Genomic DNA, 17,592 nt, shown 5'->3' with positions numbered 1-17,592 from the left:
GAAGTCTATATGGCACATTTTATAGAAACAAAAGTTATCATTTTCCAGCATTAGAAACAAGTAAGTAACAACGCCCCACAAAGTCAAACACAGTCCTTATAGAGATGGCAAAAAGGAATCATGGTTCTATTTCTGTAAAAGTTAGAAATGTTGAATGATAAATTTCATGATTCCCCCAACATAGGTAAATTACCTATTTGGCCAGCAATGACAGGAGGTCTAACAACTAAAAGTATCAGTTTATCAAGCAGAAGATAAAGAAATCGGACCACTGGTTCCAACTGAGATGAATTCAATGCTGCAATACTGCTCTTCAATTCATTTTCTAAGTTATTTTCCATGATTCGCATGTCTCCAATTCGGACTGGGAACATGTGTTCATCCAGAGCATTCACCAGAGCAAAAAACTTATCAAGATAAGGATCCTAAAACAAAGAATGAACAGAGGCACTAAACAATTATAACTTCATACATTCCCCAAACTATGGACCACTGATATCTCATATTAATTGATAATACAAAAAAGTACATACTAGTATATACAAACATTGTTTCCAATTAAATACTACATCTATTCTCAGCTATTATTGTAAAGTGGCCACTTCAAATACTATTGATTACTCAAAAACACTATTGATATTAGGATTTTTTTTCCCAGTGTGAGTCTGCCTTATTGTTTTAGAGCTCGATTGTTATGGCGAGTGTGTTAGCAACCTACCTGAGCCCATTATTAATGTATTACCTCTTAGCTCCATCCAAACCCACCATCTTTTCCACATTTTGTAATTCTGGAGCTGGACTCTTCAAACTACATTTGTCCTTTGTCAGCTGGCTTGTGATAGGCTCTGACCACAGAGGGTATGGGAAACAGTCTGCTAGGCTTGAGGAGTTAGAAGGGAATCTTCTTCCTCCTGTTTGCTTTCCTAATGGCAGCGAGTAGACGTGCATGCTGTGGCTCAGAGGTGAGGGACATGGGCAGCAGTGGTGGCTCTCACAGTTCCACAGGAGGACCTCTCTACCAAGCTTCCTCAATACTACAGCACGGCAGGCACTGGGCTCCTGTAGCAGCGGTGTCCTCTCCTCAGAGGTCTGACTCACATCCTTCAAGATCTTGCTCTAGGTTTCTAGGTTCCATCCTCCCTTACCACTTTCTGCAAATTGCTATCTTTGTTACAATCAGAATTCTCTTTTAACCCATTTAGTAGTGAATCACCTTTAACTTAGTTAACAATTATTTATTTGCAGATTTTTCTCCACTCAAATTACTGGCAGTTTCTATCTCCTGACTAAATCCTAACTGCTATTATTTAACCTCCTTCTACACTGACAGAACCACAATCTTATTTAAAGCAGTAATGTGCGTGCTCTTTGAGCCTCCTTTATACCTATAGATGACCGAGTTCTGACCAATGGATGTGAGAAAAAGGCTACTGAAACTCTGGGAAGACTTTCACTTAGTTAACAATGAAAATAAACTTTAAGAAAAGGCAGTAATGCTAAACAACTTCACATTTATAATTTTAATACTGTTCTAATTTTTTATGTTTTAAATGAATAAAAATAATTCTACTGAATTCTAACTATATATCCAGTAAATTTCAAAGCGCCTACAAGCAAAGTACAAAACATCATTAAAAACATTTATTGTCTTCAATTGATCCTTTAAAAAAGATTATAATACATGATAAAATTATACTACAGCATTGTAAAATTTATAAACTTTTGAGTTTCAGTCACAGGACTGTGAATGTCAGGGGGCTACACACTAGACACTTCCACTCTATTCTTCCTCTACATTCTATAGATTCTAAATCACCTCTATGAAATATTTTGCCCCAAATCCTTCTTTGTTACATTAAGACAATACATGCATCTACCTGCTTCCATAAAAACAAAGTCAGGAGTAAAACATAAATATATTACCAACACTAGAAAAAGAGAACACTAACAATGATTACAGGATTCAAAAAAACATGAAAAATAATGTATTTGTATACTTAAGAAGATATCATGTGATATTAAGAATAATTTTATTAAGGGAAGGAATATATTTAAACAGTATACTATAATGTCAACCTTCTCATTATCAGAAGAATAAGGTCTATAGGAAACATAAGCATATCTAACAACAGAAAAGTAAAAACTCCACTGGAGCATTATTTTACTAGGATCTACCTGCATACTGCTAAATAAAATATATATACTACCTTTTTGCTGTTTTTTTTTTTTTTTTTTTTTTTTTTTTTTGGCTGCATTGGGGCTCCGTTGCTGCGCGTGGGCTTTCTCTAGTTGCGGTGAGCGGGGGCTACTCTTCGTTGCGGTGCGTGGGCTTCTCATTGCGGTGGCTTCTCCTGTTACGGAGCACGGGCTCTAGGCGTGCAGGCTTCAGTATTTGCAGCACATGGGCTCAGTAGTTGCGGCACGCAGGCCCTAGAGCACGTGGGCTTCAGTAGTTGCGGCATGTGGGCTCAGTAGCTGTGGTGCACAGGCTCTAGGGCACGTGGGCTTCAGCAGTTGCAGCACACGGGCTCAGTAGTTGTGGCTCGCGGGCTCTAGAGTGCAAGCTCAGCAGTTGTGGCGCACGGGCTTAGCTGCTCCGTGGCATGTGGGATCTTCCCGGACCAGGGATCAAACCCATTTTTCCTGCATTGGCAGGAGGATTCTTAACCACTGCGCCACCAGGGAAGTCCTTTGCTGTTGTTTTAAAACATGATATAGAGCACCCTGTCTTTTTACTTTCCCTACCTCACTGTGCAGAAAAGAGTTAACATAGCAAGCTTAAGACATTTCAAAGGCCTGCTTACAAGGTTGGCCCTTGGCTGGCATCTGGGAACTTGGATTTCAGGAGGGTTCCCACTGATAGGCGACTGCTCACTATACCTAAACTGTGCAAGCAATATGGTTTATGCTTAATACCTGCTTTCCTTTTGCAAATCTAGGATTTTGGTATGTGTTAGGCAGAGGGTGTCTACGAGACAAGCCTATGGTAAAAACTCTGGGAACTGAGCTTCCCTGGTAGACAACATTTCACATATGCTGTTTCAACTTATACTCTATGACTCCAGTAGGAGAAAACTCTTGGAAGCCTGTGTCCTATTTCCTCTAGACTTGACCTCTTTCCCCCTACCTTATTTTGCTTTATATCTTTCACTAAAATAAATCACAGCTGTGAACATGACTATATGCTGAGTCCCGTGAGTTCTGCTAGAAAATAACAGAACTTAAAGGTGGCCTTGGAAACCCCTGCATACCACCCCTTGCCTTTTCAAGTTGGAGAACCCACATATTCCATTTTGAACACCCGCCTCTTCTCACTCTACATTTTCTCCCTGGAAAATCACATTCACTAGTACAGTTTCAGCTATCACATTTATTCTGTTACCCCCAATCCTAAACTCCTAATTAATTACAACTGCCTATAGGACATCTTCATCTGAAGTGCACAGGCACTTCAAACTCAAAAATAAACTCATTATAGCCCCATAATTTCTCTCCCTTAGTATGCTCCCAAATTTACTTCTCTCACATTTACTATTTACGTTAGAAATCACCATACACCCTAAATTCTGTGGCATTCAAGGTCCTTCATAATCTTTTACCAGCCTGGTCTTCTATGCTCATATACCATGATTTCTCACATACTTTAAATTGCAGTCACACCAGATTAATTACCCTTCCTTCAGCAGATTACTGCCTCTTTGCACTTGCTTTTTATCAATTGCATTGTCTACCCTCTCTCTGTATGGTAAATGCCTACTCACCAATGCAACAACTCAGTTCCCATCAAAACAAACAACTCTCTCTGTACTTGAAAGGATTTAGTTCATATATCTAACATAATACTAGTTTTATTATAATTATTTTTGCACTTCCCCTTATTTCACTGTAAGGTACTTTAAGGGCAGGCTCTTTCCTTCACAGGTAACAACATCCCTGACCTCACAGAGTTTACAGTCTAATGGGGGAAAGAACCAATAAACAAAGGATATGAATGCATTTATATGTACACACACACACACACACACACACACACACACACACACAGTGACAGAAAGCAAAAGTGCAACAGCATGCAAGTGAAAATAAGAAGCAGTAAGGAGTGCAGGGTAAGACGATACAGAGTGATGGAGCTGCTATGTTTAAAAGAGTCACCAGCAAAGGCTTCTCTGAGGTAAGGAGAAGCCTTAATGAAGAGAAGTCAAATGAATGTGAGAAGGAAAAGCATTCCAGTTAAAGAAAGAGTATATACAAAGGCTTTGAGAAGAGCTTGGCACATTCCAGAAATATAGTGAAAAATATGGTGATCCCTAAGAACCCTTTCCATTTGAAATATCTAAGTCTATGAGAAATAAAACGAGCTGGATGATGGTTTTTCAACTCTAATTATTCTGCTATGTTCTAGAAACTTAGGAAAAAAAAATCACTTAATTTTCAAAATGAAGTCAATAACATTTTGAAAAGCAAAATATTTGCTTTTGTTCATATTAAATATTTTATTGATTCCTTTAAAAAGTAACTTCCAAACCTATACATTTTTAACTGATATATAGTCTCATAAATCTTATAGCAGACAAAACTGATTTAAGTTCTGGACAAAATGTTCAATTCATTTAAGTGAAATCTGATCACAAAAATTATTAAAACTCACTTACCTGTGTATGGATAGATGAAACAGCAACAACTTCAACATTAAAAACACCTTTGTGATTATCTACCCATTTCATGCCAGGTAGAGGAACCTATAAGATATTGAATACAATGACCACAGATGCTTAAGTTGATTATGAATTCTGAAACAAATGTGAATTATGAAAAAAAATTACAATATCTCAATGAGAAAAAATACTGTGGAAATATATTTTATGCACTACAAATAAATGTAGAACTTATATTTTGTTCTTATTACAAAAATCAATGTTTCCTACAAGAGAAGTAAAAGGCTCAAGGAGCAAAAGGCAGAAAATATACACACAAAATTCTATCTTCCCAGAAACATATACCTTTATATCATTCCAAATCTTCCCTTATGCACGTGTATTTTTAAATACACCCTTACATAGGTGATATATCAAACATATTATATTGAAACCTGTTTTTCACCTATTGCATTGTGAATCTCTTTTCATGCCAATAAATTCACATCTACAATATCTTAATGGCTTACAGTATCCTATTTTCTTTATTTTAAACACTTCTATTATCTTTTAATTGGGCTTTAAAATATTCATAAGCAAAGGAAGTCTATTGTTTTAAGGATTAGAAAACATTTTTTTCTGATATAAATTGCTAGCAGTGTTAATTAAAATCATATCACAAAAATTATTTTTAAAAGGGAGTACATCAGTTCTCTCTATTCTTCCTGCTGAGTACAGCTAAAAACCCTGAACATGATACATAAAATAAACATAAAGACTGAAAGGGGAGAGAAGGATGCAGACGGGCTAGGGACCTCAGGATACAAAGAACTATAAGGCAGTGTTTCCTGGGTTTTAGTTTTCCCTCATGTATCCTGGGCTAGTTGCTAGAGAAGCTGGCAACCCAGAATTGCCAAAAGAAACAGACAAAAAAAAAAAAAAAAAAAAACACTACAGGAAAAGCCTGCTCCCTCTAGTGAAATGCAACAATTGCCCTAATCTGGCCAAACACAAGGAAACAAATCACAGCCCCATTCCACCTCCATAGGCTGAGTGAGGAGCCTAGGTGTCCACCCTCAGCTGGCTATAATGAAGTTCCTCAATCCCTACCCCACCCTCACAAATACTGTCTGGTATCAGAGAAGACAGAGATGGGAACTGGTCCCAGTCCAGTGATAAAAAGTACCTCCACTAATTGTGGGGTCAGTGGAGGCCAAGCAGGGAAAAGTAACAAGTTTCCCCCTCACCCTCACAGCCAGGGAGATGTCAACTGAGGCCCAAAATCCTACCTCCACCCAATAATAAGCCACCTCCAACCCAACGCGGAGTGGGGAATGTGAATCTTTACCTCCACCTGGCAACAGGACCTCCCCCTTCTGCTAAAACACAAGACTTATGTAAGATCTAGAGTCATAACATAATACCTAAAATGTTCAGGATATAACAAAATATCACACATCATACCAAGAACCAGAAAAATTTCAACTTAAATGAGAAAAGACAATCAACAGACATCAATATTTAGATACTGGAAAGATCTGACAAGGAGTTTATAACAGCCATCAGGGGAGGAAAAAAAGCTCTACAAGCAATTACCAACATCCTTGAAACAAATGACAAAAAATGGAAAGTCTCAGCAAAACAAAGCAAAACAAACAAAAAATATATATACATATATAGGAAGATAGATAGGATTTCTTTCCCATGGTTTTATATTTTTATTATATGAAGAAAATAAAACCAAATAAAGTAAGTTTCCTATTACAAAATTCAATACTAAGTAGGTAAGAAATGCAATATCTTTACTGAGGCAAATAATACAGGTATTGAAACTTTAAAAAAGAAAAAAACGCTGGTGGAGTAAATTGAAACTACTCAGCACAAGAAACAGTACTGGCTCTTTCAACCCAAAACACTCATTTTCAGCTTTAAAAAAAAGGACACCCAAATAAAATGTGAACACATACTTCTTTAAAAACAGTCTGCAGCATCAATATCTTCTGGGCACTTGAAGAAATGTAAATAATCAAGCCCCAACCCAGACCTACCTCATCAGTAACTCTGGGAGTAAGGTGAAACAACTGGTGTTACTACAAACACTCCAGGTGATTTTGATGCATGGTAAAGTAAGAACTACTCTCTTTAAGTATTCTAACAAATAGTGTGGCAATAGGAATGGCATAATAGTAGCAGACACTTCTTTAGCACTTTTCACGTGCCTGGTACCATTCTAAATGTCCTACGTACGATTAATCATTCAGTCATCAACATAACTCAATTATTGTAGGCATTAATTATTCTCCTCAATTTACAGATAAGAAAATTCAGGCAGAGAGACTATCTTAATCAGCTCGGTTTGCCACAACAAAATGTCATATACTGGGTGGCTTAAATAACAGAAATTTATTTTCTCACGGTCTGAAGACTAGAAAAGTCCAATATCAAGGCGCCACCATGGTCAGTTTCTGGTGAGAACCCCTTCCTAGCTTGCAGATGACCACCTTTCACTGTGTCTTCACACAGCCATGAGAGCAAGCTCTCTGGTGTCTCTTCTTACAGAGCACTAATCCCAGCATGAGGGCCCATCCTCATGACCTCATTTAAACTAATTACCTCCCAAAGGCCCCATCTCCAAATTCTATCACATTGGGGGTTAGAACAATTTAGTCCATAGCAGAATAAGAAACTCACCTGAGGGCAGTGGGAGCTGGGAGTGAAATCTTGGATATTATGTTATACTGCCTTTCAAAGGTATATGAGATTAGAAAAAAAATCAACAACAAAAAAACTTTCATAATCCCACACCCCTTTGAGAGCTAACTTTGCTAAATTTGGTGTATATTTTCCAAACTATTTCCACCCAGTTGCTGATATATCTACATATTGAGTTTGGTTGTCACTACATTATTTGTTTGTTTTTATATTTTTATTACAAATGTCCCATTGGGATATTTAAATCTATATCACTCCTCTTAACTACTGTACCACTGTATGGCTGTACAAAAATTTAATTAAACAAACCCTTGGTTGACATCAGATAATTTTCATTTTTTACTTTTTGCTAATACCAATAATCCTGTAATTTTCTTCTTTAAATTCATACAATAAATATTTACTGAAGTCTCTACACAGGTTTCTAGGTACTAGGGTTTCAGGATAAACATAACATCTGCCCTCAGGGAGCTTACTACCCATTTCTTGTAGAAAAAAAAAATAAGAATTCAGATAGCGGTAAGTATTTAGTAAATAAAAATGGATTAAAAATGAGAGACTGTATCAGCAGTGTGGAGGAAGGAAGGGTTGAAAATTCATGTAGTTAGGGAAAGCCTCTCTGAGGAAGTGCTATTTGAAATATATAATGAAATAAATATAATGAAAAGACTCCAGCCATGAGGAGATCATGAAGAAGAAAGACAAAATTCAAAGACTGAGAGGCTGGAAAAAATTTGGAAGAAGCTGTAAGTACGGAACAAGGGGTGTGGTGACAGTAGAAGATGACGGTGGAGAAGTGGAAGAGCCCAGGTCTTTTAGAGATTTCCTGTAGGTCACAGGAAAAAAGATCTAGATTATATTCTAAGTACAATGAAATTCCGAAGGAACATTTTATTTTGATAATAAACACTAAATCTTAGTAATATAATGCTGAATGAAAAAAGCAAGTCTCAGAGGATTATTTATAGCATAATAACCTTTTCATTAAATTCATAAAATAAGCAAAGTAAACAATGTATTCTTTAGGCACACATATACCTCAATTAAAAAGTAGTTTTAGAGATTTCCCTGGTGGTGCAGTGGTTAAAAATCCTCCTGCCATTGCAGGGGACACGGGTTCGAGCCCTGGTCTGGGAAGATCCCACATGCCGCGGAGCAGCTAAGCCGGTGCACCACAACTGCTGAGCCTGTGCTCTAGAGCCCGTGAGCCACAACTACTGAGCCCACGTGCCACAACTACAGAAGCCCACGTGTCTAGAGCCCATGCTCCACAACAAGAGAAGCCACCACAATGAGAAGCCTGCGCACCGCAATGAAGGAGCAGCCCCCACTCTCCGCAACTAGAGAAAGCCTGTGCGCAGCAACGAAGACCCAACACAGCCAAAAATAAATAAATAAATTTATTTTTGAAAAACAAAGTAGTTTTACTGGGGGGGTTGGTGATTGAGATTGGGAGATTGGGATTGACATATATACATTAATATGTATAAAATAGATAACCAATAAGAACCTGCTGTATAAAAAAATAAAATTAAATTTAAAAAATAAAAGATTCTATGGGAAAAAAACCTTACAGAAAAATGGTCTGAGAGTATCTCAGTCAACAAAATAAATGGCCTCTCACACACTTTATTTCTGGCCCACATAGGCTGAGATGACCATGGAATTCTTTTCCTTACCATACAGACCATTTATACTCAGTTTTATTTTACCCCAACTCTGTAGTACTTTTTTTAAATCATTTTTTTCTCCCTAATATTTTACTTCTTTGCTTGTTAACATATCTCTTTGCATCTCTACGTTTCTTATTCTCAAAATCTGATTCCTGGCTCACCCCCCTGCCCCCACCTTGCCAGAAATGATTGGAAATACAGGTGTATAACCAACTCAGAAGATTTTTTTTTTTAAGTTCAGTACATGAAACCTCCAACCACATCTGGCCATTCACCATTCCAGACATTTTGGTAGGTGTTGATTTGCCCCTAATATTTTGATGTTTGTAATATACTAAATTCTCCATTAATCAGAATGGAATATTCTGGTTAAATTTCTAAAGAAGATAAACTTTTTAATAAACTTTTGCTCTTGCTGGAAATAAAAAATGTAGTTTTAAGAGGCTAGTTTTCAAAACAATGTGAATGTACTTAATACCACAGAACTGTACACTTAAAAATAGTTAAAATGGTAAATTTTATGTTATGTGTATTTTACCCCAATTTTTTTTAAAGGCTAGCTTTTTGTAGTTAGAAGGAAGAAGAATGTGGAATAAGGGAGGAGCACATAAGTGATGTAAACTATTGTCAGTGTTCTAGCTCTTGGATTGGGTGGTGGATTCATGTGTGTATTATATTATTAAATAAAATAACAAAAAATTTAAAAGTGTTAACTATCCTCAGGTGTAACCACTGTTAAGTTCAAAAATATCCTATATGCTGATCTTTGCATACCTGTGCAAATAGAGATGATAAACTGCCATGCTAGTCTATATGCCAATCTTGTATGAATCTTGTAAGCATGAATCTGCTTCCTGGAGCCCAATAAACACTAATCCTGAAAAGTTGATGACACTGAACTGAGATAAATTCACTAGAATACCATCACTCTGTTGAGGCATATTGGTGGCCAAGATTCTCCTCTCACCATAAAGTTCCAACAGTATTCAACAAGAATGAGTCCAGTTTGGGACATTTTATGTCTGAGATATCTACAGAACATCCTGGCACAGACATCACTAGGTTTTTTAATTTACCAGACAAATAACTGGCAAGAAATGAGTGAGCAGAGATGCAGATTTAAGATTCATCAACTAGCAGCAGGAGTCAGGAGCATCTTGGTCTTAATGTAAGTTACATACTACACCACTCTGAGAGTACTGTTCACAGAACTGCAGTCAGTGATCCTGCCTGGGAAGAGTGCTTACAGGTTCAGAGTGAAAAGAACATGAAAACGTAAGGGGGAAATACCAGAAAACCAAGTAAATGTGGTGAAACAAAGCCAACAAAGGTTCACCTTCCTTTTTACCCAGTTTCAAGAAGAAAATGATCCATTTATCACTGAAAATGACCACTGGGTGAAATATAATGAAGCAATAGTTCACTAGTTACAGAAATTAGTTTCTCAGTACCTAAGTGTGCTTATATGGCAAGCTTCATATTCTAAGGTCCAAAGAACTGCTGAAGTTAACACATATCAGAAGTTCTCTGACTTTCTGAATCAAAGAGAGCTCAACCTCAACCAGGAAAGTAAATACAAAATTGCATTAAGCAATGACCCATGAAAGTCAAATATTTAAATATTTATCTCTCACTTGCTTTAAATTAAGCACTAAAATTAATATATACTATTCTTTAAATATAATAATGAAGCTAAGAATATATACTGTTCTTTTAATATAGTAATTAAAATATACAAAAGTTTAAGCACTTAATCAGGTGGTTTAATCTCACATATCAATCAGCCATACTATGTATCTATAGTCAAATCCAAATTATCACCGTATTCTTTATATATGAACATACACGTTGTAGCTAGAAGAAAACCATCAGCCTCCCCCTTTAGAAAGCTGACCTTGCATTTGCAAATCAATTAAGAACAAATACATAACTTCTATAAAATTATATTTTCTTTTAAAATATTTCCTTTTGAAATACAATGCTACCCCTGACAGAAGACTAATCTGTTTTACTGAAAAGATATGTTCCTGGAAAACTGAATGAAAGAGTTGGGGGTTGGGGGGGGGTTCTGTCCTATTTCTTTCCTACGGTCTTTATTCATTCATTTAATAAATATTTATTAACTGTCTACTATGAGCCAAGCACTATTCTGAGCACTGGTAGATACAGCAATGCATAAGAAAGACAAAGTCCTTAACCTCATGGAGTTTATACTCTGTAGACAATAAACAGATAAACAAAGATATATGAACTATAAAGTCAGTGATAAGTTGTTTTTTCTTTTGGCTGCGCCCCACGGCATGTGGAATCTTAGTTCCTGTCTAGGGATCGAACCTGAGCCCCTGCAGTGGAAGTGCAGAGTCTTAACCACTGGACTGCCAGGGAAGTCCCAGTGATAAGTATTATGAGGATAAAGCAAAGGGATAAAAAGCGGTGGAGGCTGTTACTTAAAGTAATTATAGATGACTTCTCTGAAGAGGGGATATTTGAGTGGATATCTGAATTAAATAAGAAGCAGGTCTTGTGATAGAGCATTGTCAGCAAAGGAAAGTACAAACGGCCTGAGATGGGCATGTGTTCTTTATGTATGAGGAACAACAAAGGCGCTGTGCTATATAGTCAGGGTAGAGTGACAGAGAATGGTGAGAAAGGAGGTCAGAGCAGCAGCTTTACATTGCCTTTTTTTTTTTTTTAATTAAAAACAATACAAATTTATTTGTGAAAACTTTTAAAGTTCTATTCTGAAAAATAAATGCCACCAAGAGAACATTCACAAGACACATTTCAGATTAATGGTTACAAACAGTTGTAGTCAAAGCATTAAGAGACATTGGTAATCATCATGTAATCGTTCTCTCAAAAGGCACTTTGGTTTTTGAACAGTGGCTACTGATTCTTGATTGAGATTTTCCCAATGTTTTTGTTTCTTTCAAGTCACATATGTCATCATCAAAGCTGCTAATGTCCCTTGGAAAATAATATTATTACTTCACTGTATACATACTTAGAGAGAGAAGAAACAGCAAGTTTGAGAAAACTATCTTTGTAATGAAAAGCCCACTTTAGTCAAACTGGAGAATTTCAATGTGAGAGACACTGACCTCAGGAGACAGTACAGAATAAGCCTGTGGTGGTTTTTCCAGTGAAACCGGTAGGCAAAACTGCCCAGTCTTTAATCGTCCATTCTGAAGCATCGGTATCCACTTTTAAATAAAAAGGAAACAATATTAATTTAAATATGTTTGTTATAAAAGTAATTACTTGGAAAATCTGTTTTAAGAACTTGGTATGAGCCAAACTCGTCTCACATCAGTAAACACCAAGGGGATTTAATTATGTAGGTAATAATAATAGGTTTTCATAATTCCTCTAAAGAAGTTTCCCCAACAATATTTAAGGAGGATCCCCAAAACATTATTACCAACTAAGTATGCGATACTTAAATCTATAGCAGGTCCTCATTATCCAAGGGAAAGTTGGTAATAGAAAAGGCCACAAAGTGAATCAATTTTAAACTGGGGTAACAGTGTCAATGTAAATAGGGAAAGAAAGATTTGATTAGATAAGAATGTTGAAAACAAAACTAAAAAGTATGACATAAACTTATTTTCTTACATTTAGCAAAAATTCATGTCATAAGCTGAAGACAAAAGATATGTATCAAATGTTAGTTTTTCTCTTTCAGGTGAAGGCATGCCTTTCTGACAAAATTGTGATAGCACACTATGATGTATTCACCTTAGGTTTACTTTTGTAATTCAATAGTAATGATTTTCAAAAACTACTCAGGTGTTTTAATTGCTTTAATTAAGGCAATTAAAAAGGGTTTTAATTGCCAAGGGTCTCTTTTAATCATTTTACATTCAAACCATTTTCTTCCGAAGAACCCTTAAAACTGCTACATTTACACAGTACTGTTGGGTAAATATACAATAATTAGGACCAACATCTAAGTGTTTACACATATTACTTAGTTAATTAATGACACTGGTTAACTATATTGAGCATTTTCTTGTTATGATGACCCTTCCTAACGAACATGGGGAATCAGATAAGGAATACTCAAATAATAATGAACACCAACTATCTTAAATATTGTTAATTATTTTTAAGATCAAAGGGCTAAATATTTAACAAAAATATACTTACCGTGTATCCAACAGGAGTTTCAAGAGGAGTATTTTGTTTTTGTTGACAACTAACATGATAAAAAGTAAAAAGCAAGTGATGATGGTCAGTTAAAGTAGCAGGGAGTTTAACCTTGATTTCTTCATGAAAATCAGGAGACCTTCATACAAAAACAAAACAAAACAGATCAATAGTCAGTAATGTGTTCAAAATAAACAATTATTGCATTTGTATGTTTGAGTAATTTTTAAATTAATTTCAGGATTCATGCTTAATTTTTCTTCTAGTCCAAAATATTTTTATTTCCAAACTCTTAAGTAACTAACCCCTACTTCCAGATGAGGGAGCTGCCACTGTTTCTGAAATTTCTCATCCCATTTTTATTAATGGGTTGAGTAATCCTACTATTTGAAAATTCATTAATAATCACCACCTTGATGCTGAAATCTTCATTAGATTGGAAACTGTATAAGAGAAGAGACTAGGGCAAGGCTTTCTATATTTATAAACCAATTTGGATACATATTACATAGAAAAAAAATAATATGAGCTTTTAGAAGTGTATATCTTATAACCATACCATAGAAACACATTTTTCTTTTATAGGAGTACAGCTTCATAGTAAGACTAAATTGTATTATCCTTTTGTTAAAAAAAAAAGAAAGAAAGAAAGAAAAAAGGAATCTTTAGACAACTTGGTATCAAGATGGGCTCTCTATGGAATGTCTTACATCTATCATTCCATTGCTAAAGAAATAAATGTTACCTAAACATGGACTAGTTGTGTACTGACTGACAGCTTTACAAAAAAAAAAAAAAGGAAAAGGAAAAGAGAAAAAAGAAAAGAAGAAATCAGGGAATCCCCACAAATTGCAATGTGTCCCACCGTTTAGAAGGGCTCCCAGCTACTAAGGAATACAACAAATAGCATATTTGATCAAACCGATGGCACTTGCATCTCAATATTCATTGAGAGTGGGCCCTAAGAGCATTTTTATAAGATAGCATGGCTGCTATTTATGATATAGACCTAAAAGGGATAAAACCTTAGCATCCCCATCTTCCATATTCAGTTAGTATCTCTCTGTTGTATTCAATGAAAATACATCCAAACCACATAGTTCCAACTACCTTTAAAGTGAAGCCCATCCCACCAGTTAGGGATTTTTCTCTGATGCTAAATACGTCAAATAGTCTTCCATCTCAAATAAGCCTCAAAAATGCTAACAGGTGTAGATCTGATCCCAGAAAATTAAGTGGCATAAGGCTTTTAATACCCAGAAGAAAGATAGCTAATGCTAGCCATCTGAGAATTTGATGACTTTGGTGAATAAAAGATGCTACAGATCTTATTACTGATCTCACTAATCACCACTGAATTATGAGAAAGTTGAATTTACAAGTCATGTTAGACTGTATCATTTTAATTCAACTAATGCTGAGAGCAACAAAATAAAGACCTAGCCACAAACTGAGATACTTTTAGAAAATACAACCTTCTTTATAAATATCTTTCCTGGCTTCTAGTGCTTTAGTTCATTTCTTTCCTGAAATCATATTATGTAAAGGCTCTTATGGAAAATTAAACATCTACGAGTTATTCATCAACAAGTATTTTGAATTACCCAACATTAGGCTAAGCACTGTGTTACTTTTGTGGTGGTTTTAAAGATGAACATAAGAAAAATAACCCTCAAAAATATATAGTTCAGTAGAAATATAAGTAAGACACACATATATCAATAGCTATGCTATAAAGCAGGGGTTGGCAAACTATGGCCACAGGCCAAATCCAGTCCACTACTTCATTCGTATAGCCTACAAACTAAAAATGATTTTTATATTTTTAAGTGCTTAAATAAATTCAAAAGAATATTTCACTTGAGATATTAAATGAAATTCAAATTTCAGGGTCCATAAATAAAATTTTATTGGAAGACAACCATGCCCATTTATTTGCAATTTACTGTACATGGCTACTTTTGCACTACAACAGCAAGGTTGAGTAGTAGCAAGAGACCAGATGGCGCACAAGGCCTAAGATATATACTATTTGGCCCTTTTTAGAAAAGTTTGCCAACCCCTGGTATACAGCATATAAGGTTAAGTGCTTCAAGAACAGAGCTGAACAGATTACTTCAAGTTTTAGATCAGGGAACTGTCATTTAGGAACAGATATATGATACGGGCCTTAAAGTATGAGTAGGAGTTCAATTAGAGGGAATCAGTATTACAACAGAAAAAAGATCCAAGAAAGGCCCAGAAACAGGACAGCACAAGATATGCTTGGTAATGAGGCAGAAATACAATCATCAAGATGGAAAAGATGATTGTATATTAGACAAAATAAGAAGGAATGCAAGAATGTCTTACATTTTGAGTCAGAGCAACTGGAAAAATCATGGTACGATTAATAAAAATAGAGAGTCAGACAGAGATTGGCTTAGGAAGAGAGTCAAGAACAAATACATGGAAATTGAGAAGGCAGCAGGCACTCGAATGAATATGCCTAAAAGGCCACTGAAAATACACATCTGTATCTCAGAAAGAAGGTTATGAGAGAAAATAAACAGTGCGAACAATCCACATAAAGGTAGAAGTAGTAGTATTTTCATTGAATGTCACTCTGGAAATACATATAAGATTATTTAGGGAGAGAATATTATAGAAAAAGAAGGTTACAGGCAAAACTTTAGTGTTTTGTGTGGAAGGCCTATGTTTTAAAGAAAAAGAAAAATTAGAATAATTACTATTAAAAAAAAAGTGTTCAAAGGGATAAAAGGAAGCCAAGAGAGGGTCATAAAATAAAGGTGAGAAAGAAGAAAGTTTTAAGGAGGGTAAGGAAAAACCATGCTACACAACAGCACTGAAGAAAGACTTTTTTTTTTAAGTATAGGAAACAAATTTTGTGGCAATAAGAGATGGAGCCAATGAAACAGAAGACTGATGATGCAAGAAAAGGAATAACTGATGGAGTCACATTCTGAAGAGCCTGGATAAGATCGTTTTGAGAGCAGAGATGAAAAGATCCACACTGAGGAAGGTGTGGGCCATTACCACCTTTGAAACAGAGGAAAGGCAGATCTGCATGGAAACAATTTGAGGTGAAGAGCACAGAAGTTGATAGACCTCAAGTTACATGGTCTCAATCAACTTCATAAAGTAGGAACACTAAGAGTTAAAGCAAACAGAAAAGAAGTAGGAGTTAGAGATAGGGAAAGAAAAGCTTAAAATAGCTACCGCCAAATGGGAGAGAAGGTAAAAAAGTGACGACAAAAAAATTTACCAAAGAACAGAGGGGCCAAAAGAAGATAAAATACGATAAAATAAATTACTGTAGCCCCATCATATGATAAAATAACATCAATTTGTGACAGCCCTGATTGGCACAATTTTGTGTTTTTTCTCCAATAGCATTCAATAATCAAAAAAAAAGAAGTGGGAGAGGGAGGTGAAGGAGGGGGATGGGGAGGGAGGGTAGGAGGAAGAGGAGGAGGAGGGGGAGGAGGAGGGGAAAGAAAGCAGAAGTTAAAGGTTATCCAGAGTTAACAATCAATTCCCAAAGAAGTAAAAGGGAAAGTCACTGAGTCGAAGATTTATTGGATGTTGCACCAATTTAACTGACTAATGAGTGCAAGCTTAGTAAAGAGTTAAGTAAAACTACAAAATGTCAGGTGAAAATAACAGGGAAAGACCAAAGGACCAGAGGCCATAATGATAATCAATAACAATATAATAAAAATGAAAGGATCAGAGAATTTGACAGAAAAGATGTTTTGTGCATAAAGTCTTATATTTGAGATGTCTACGGAGAGAATGTGCATCTACAGGTTGAAAATTATAACTTTGATGTCAGCTGTCTTGAATTTGCACATCCAGTGCAGCAAAGCATTTGGTAAACACACTAACGTGAGTGCTAACAATGCCACTGAGAAGTGAGTAACTTTGAAAGAAATATTTGAATTCAGTACCTGTTATGATATACTACGGCTGTATAGGCTTCCTTTGAAAATTCTGAACAGCTAGATTTACCAAAGATTACCTGTAACAAATAACAGCATGTTGAAACTTTGTTGTAATAAATGCTGGATGTTTCAAATCTATGTAAGAATTTGTCTGATTTAATAACTGAGAACAATGGGCAAAATAAGCCCAATGAAGAACAATGTGCCTATAAGTTCAATTGCTTAACTGTATATTTCTTTTCAACTATAGACCCATCTGACATTCAAACATTCAAAAGGTTTCTATCTATTATATTTATATCTATTGGGCAATAAGGTACATTTCTTCCCTTTTTCTTAAAGAAGGTAAAGAATTCATTTTAAAATCTAGATGTAGCACATCATTTGGAATTTACATAAGAAATACGATCCTAGAATGGTGGCATATATCTACTATATAAATTGGTGGCTTCTCCACTAAAACAACAGTCATTCTGAATG

At 35.7% G+C, this 17,592-nt stretch overlaps 1 protein-coding gene across 8 annotated transcripts in view; it reads right to left on the bottom strand.

Moving 5' to 3' along the window:
• DOCK7 (dedicator of cytokinesis 7) overlaps positions 1-17,592 on the bottom strand; it is a 184,685-nt gene that overhangs the window by 79,684 nt on the left and 87,409 nt on the right. For all 8 annotated transcript variants that reach the window (XM_082453122.1, XM_082453123.1, XM_082453125.1 and 5 more), the window contains 5 exons: positions 17,119-17,189; positions 13,169-13,307; positions 12,121-12,222; positions 4,653-4,739; positions 194-425 (listed from right to left, as the gene is read on the bottom strand). In XM_082453122.1, the coding sequence (XP_082309248.1) occupies positions 194-425; positions 4,653-4,739; positions 12,121-12,222; positions 13,169-13,307; positions 17,119-17,189 (631 nt within the window). The remainder of the gene's footprint in view (positions 1-193; positions 426-4,652; positions 4,740-12,120; positions 12,223-13,168; positions 13,308-17,118; positions 17,190-17,592) is intronic.

Source organism: Balaenoptera physalus (genome assembly GCF_965194825.1).
Source record: "Balaenoptera physalus genome assembly, chromosome: 1".
Lineage (NCBI taxonomy): Eukaryota > Metazoa > Chordata > Mammalia > Artiodactyla > Balaenopteridae > Balaenoptera > Balaenoptera physalus.
The sequence above is the reverse complement of the archived record's forward strand: the minus strand, read 5'-3'. Positions and strand labels throughout refer to the sequence as shown.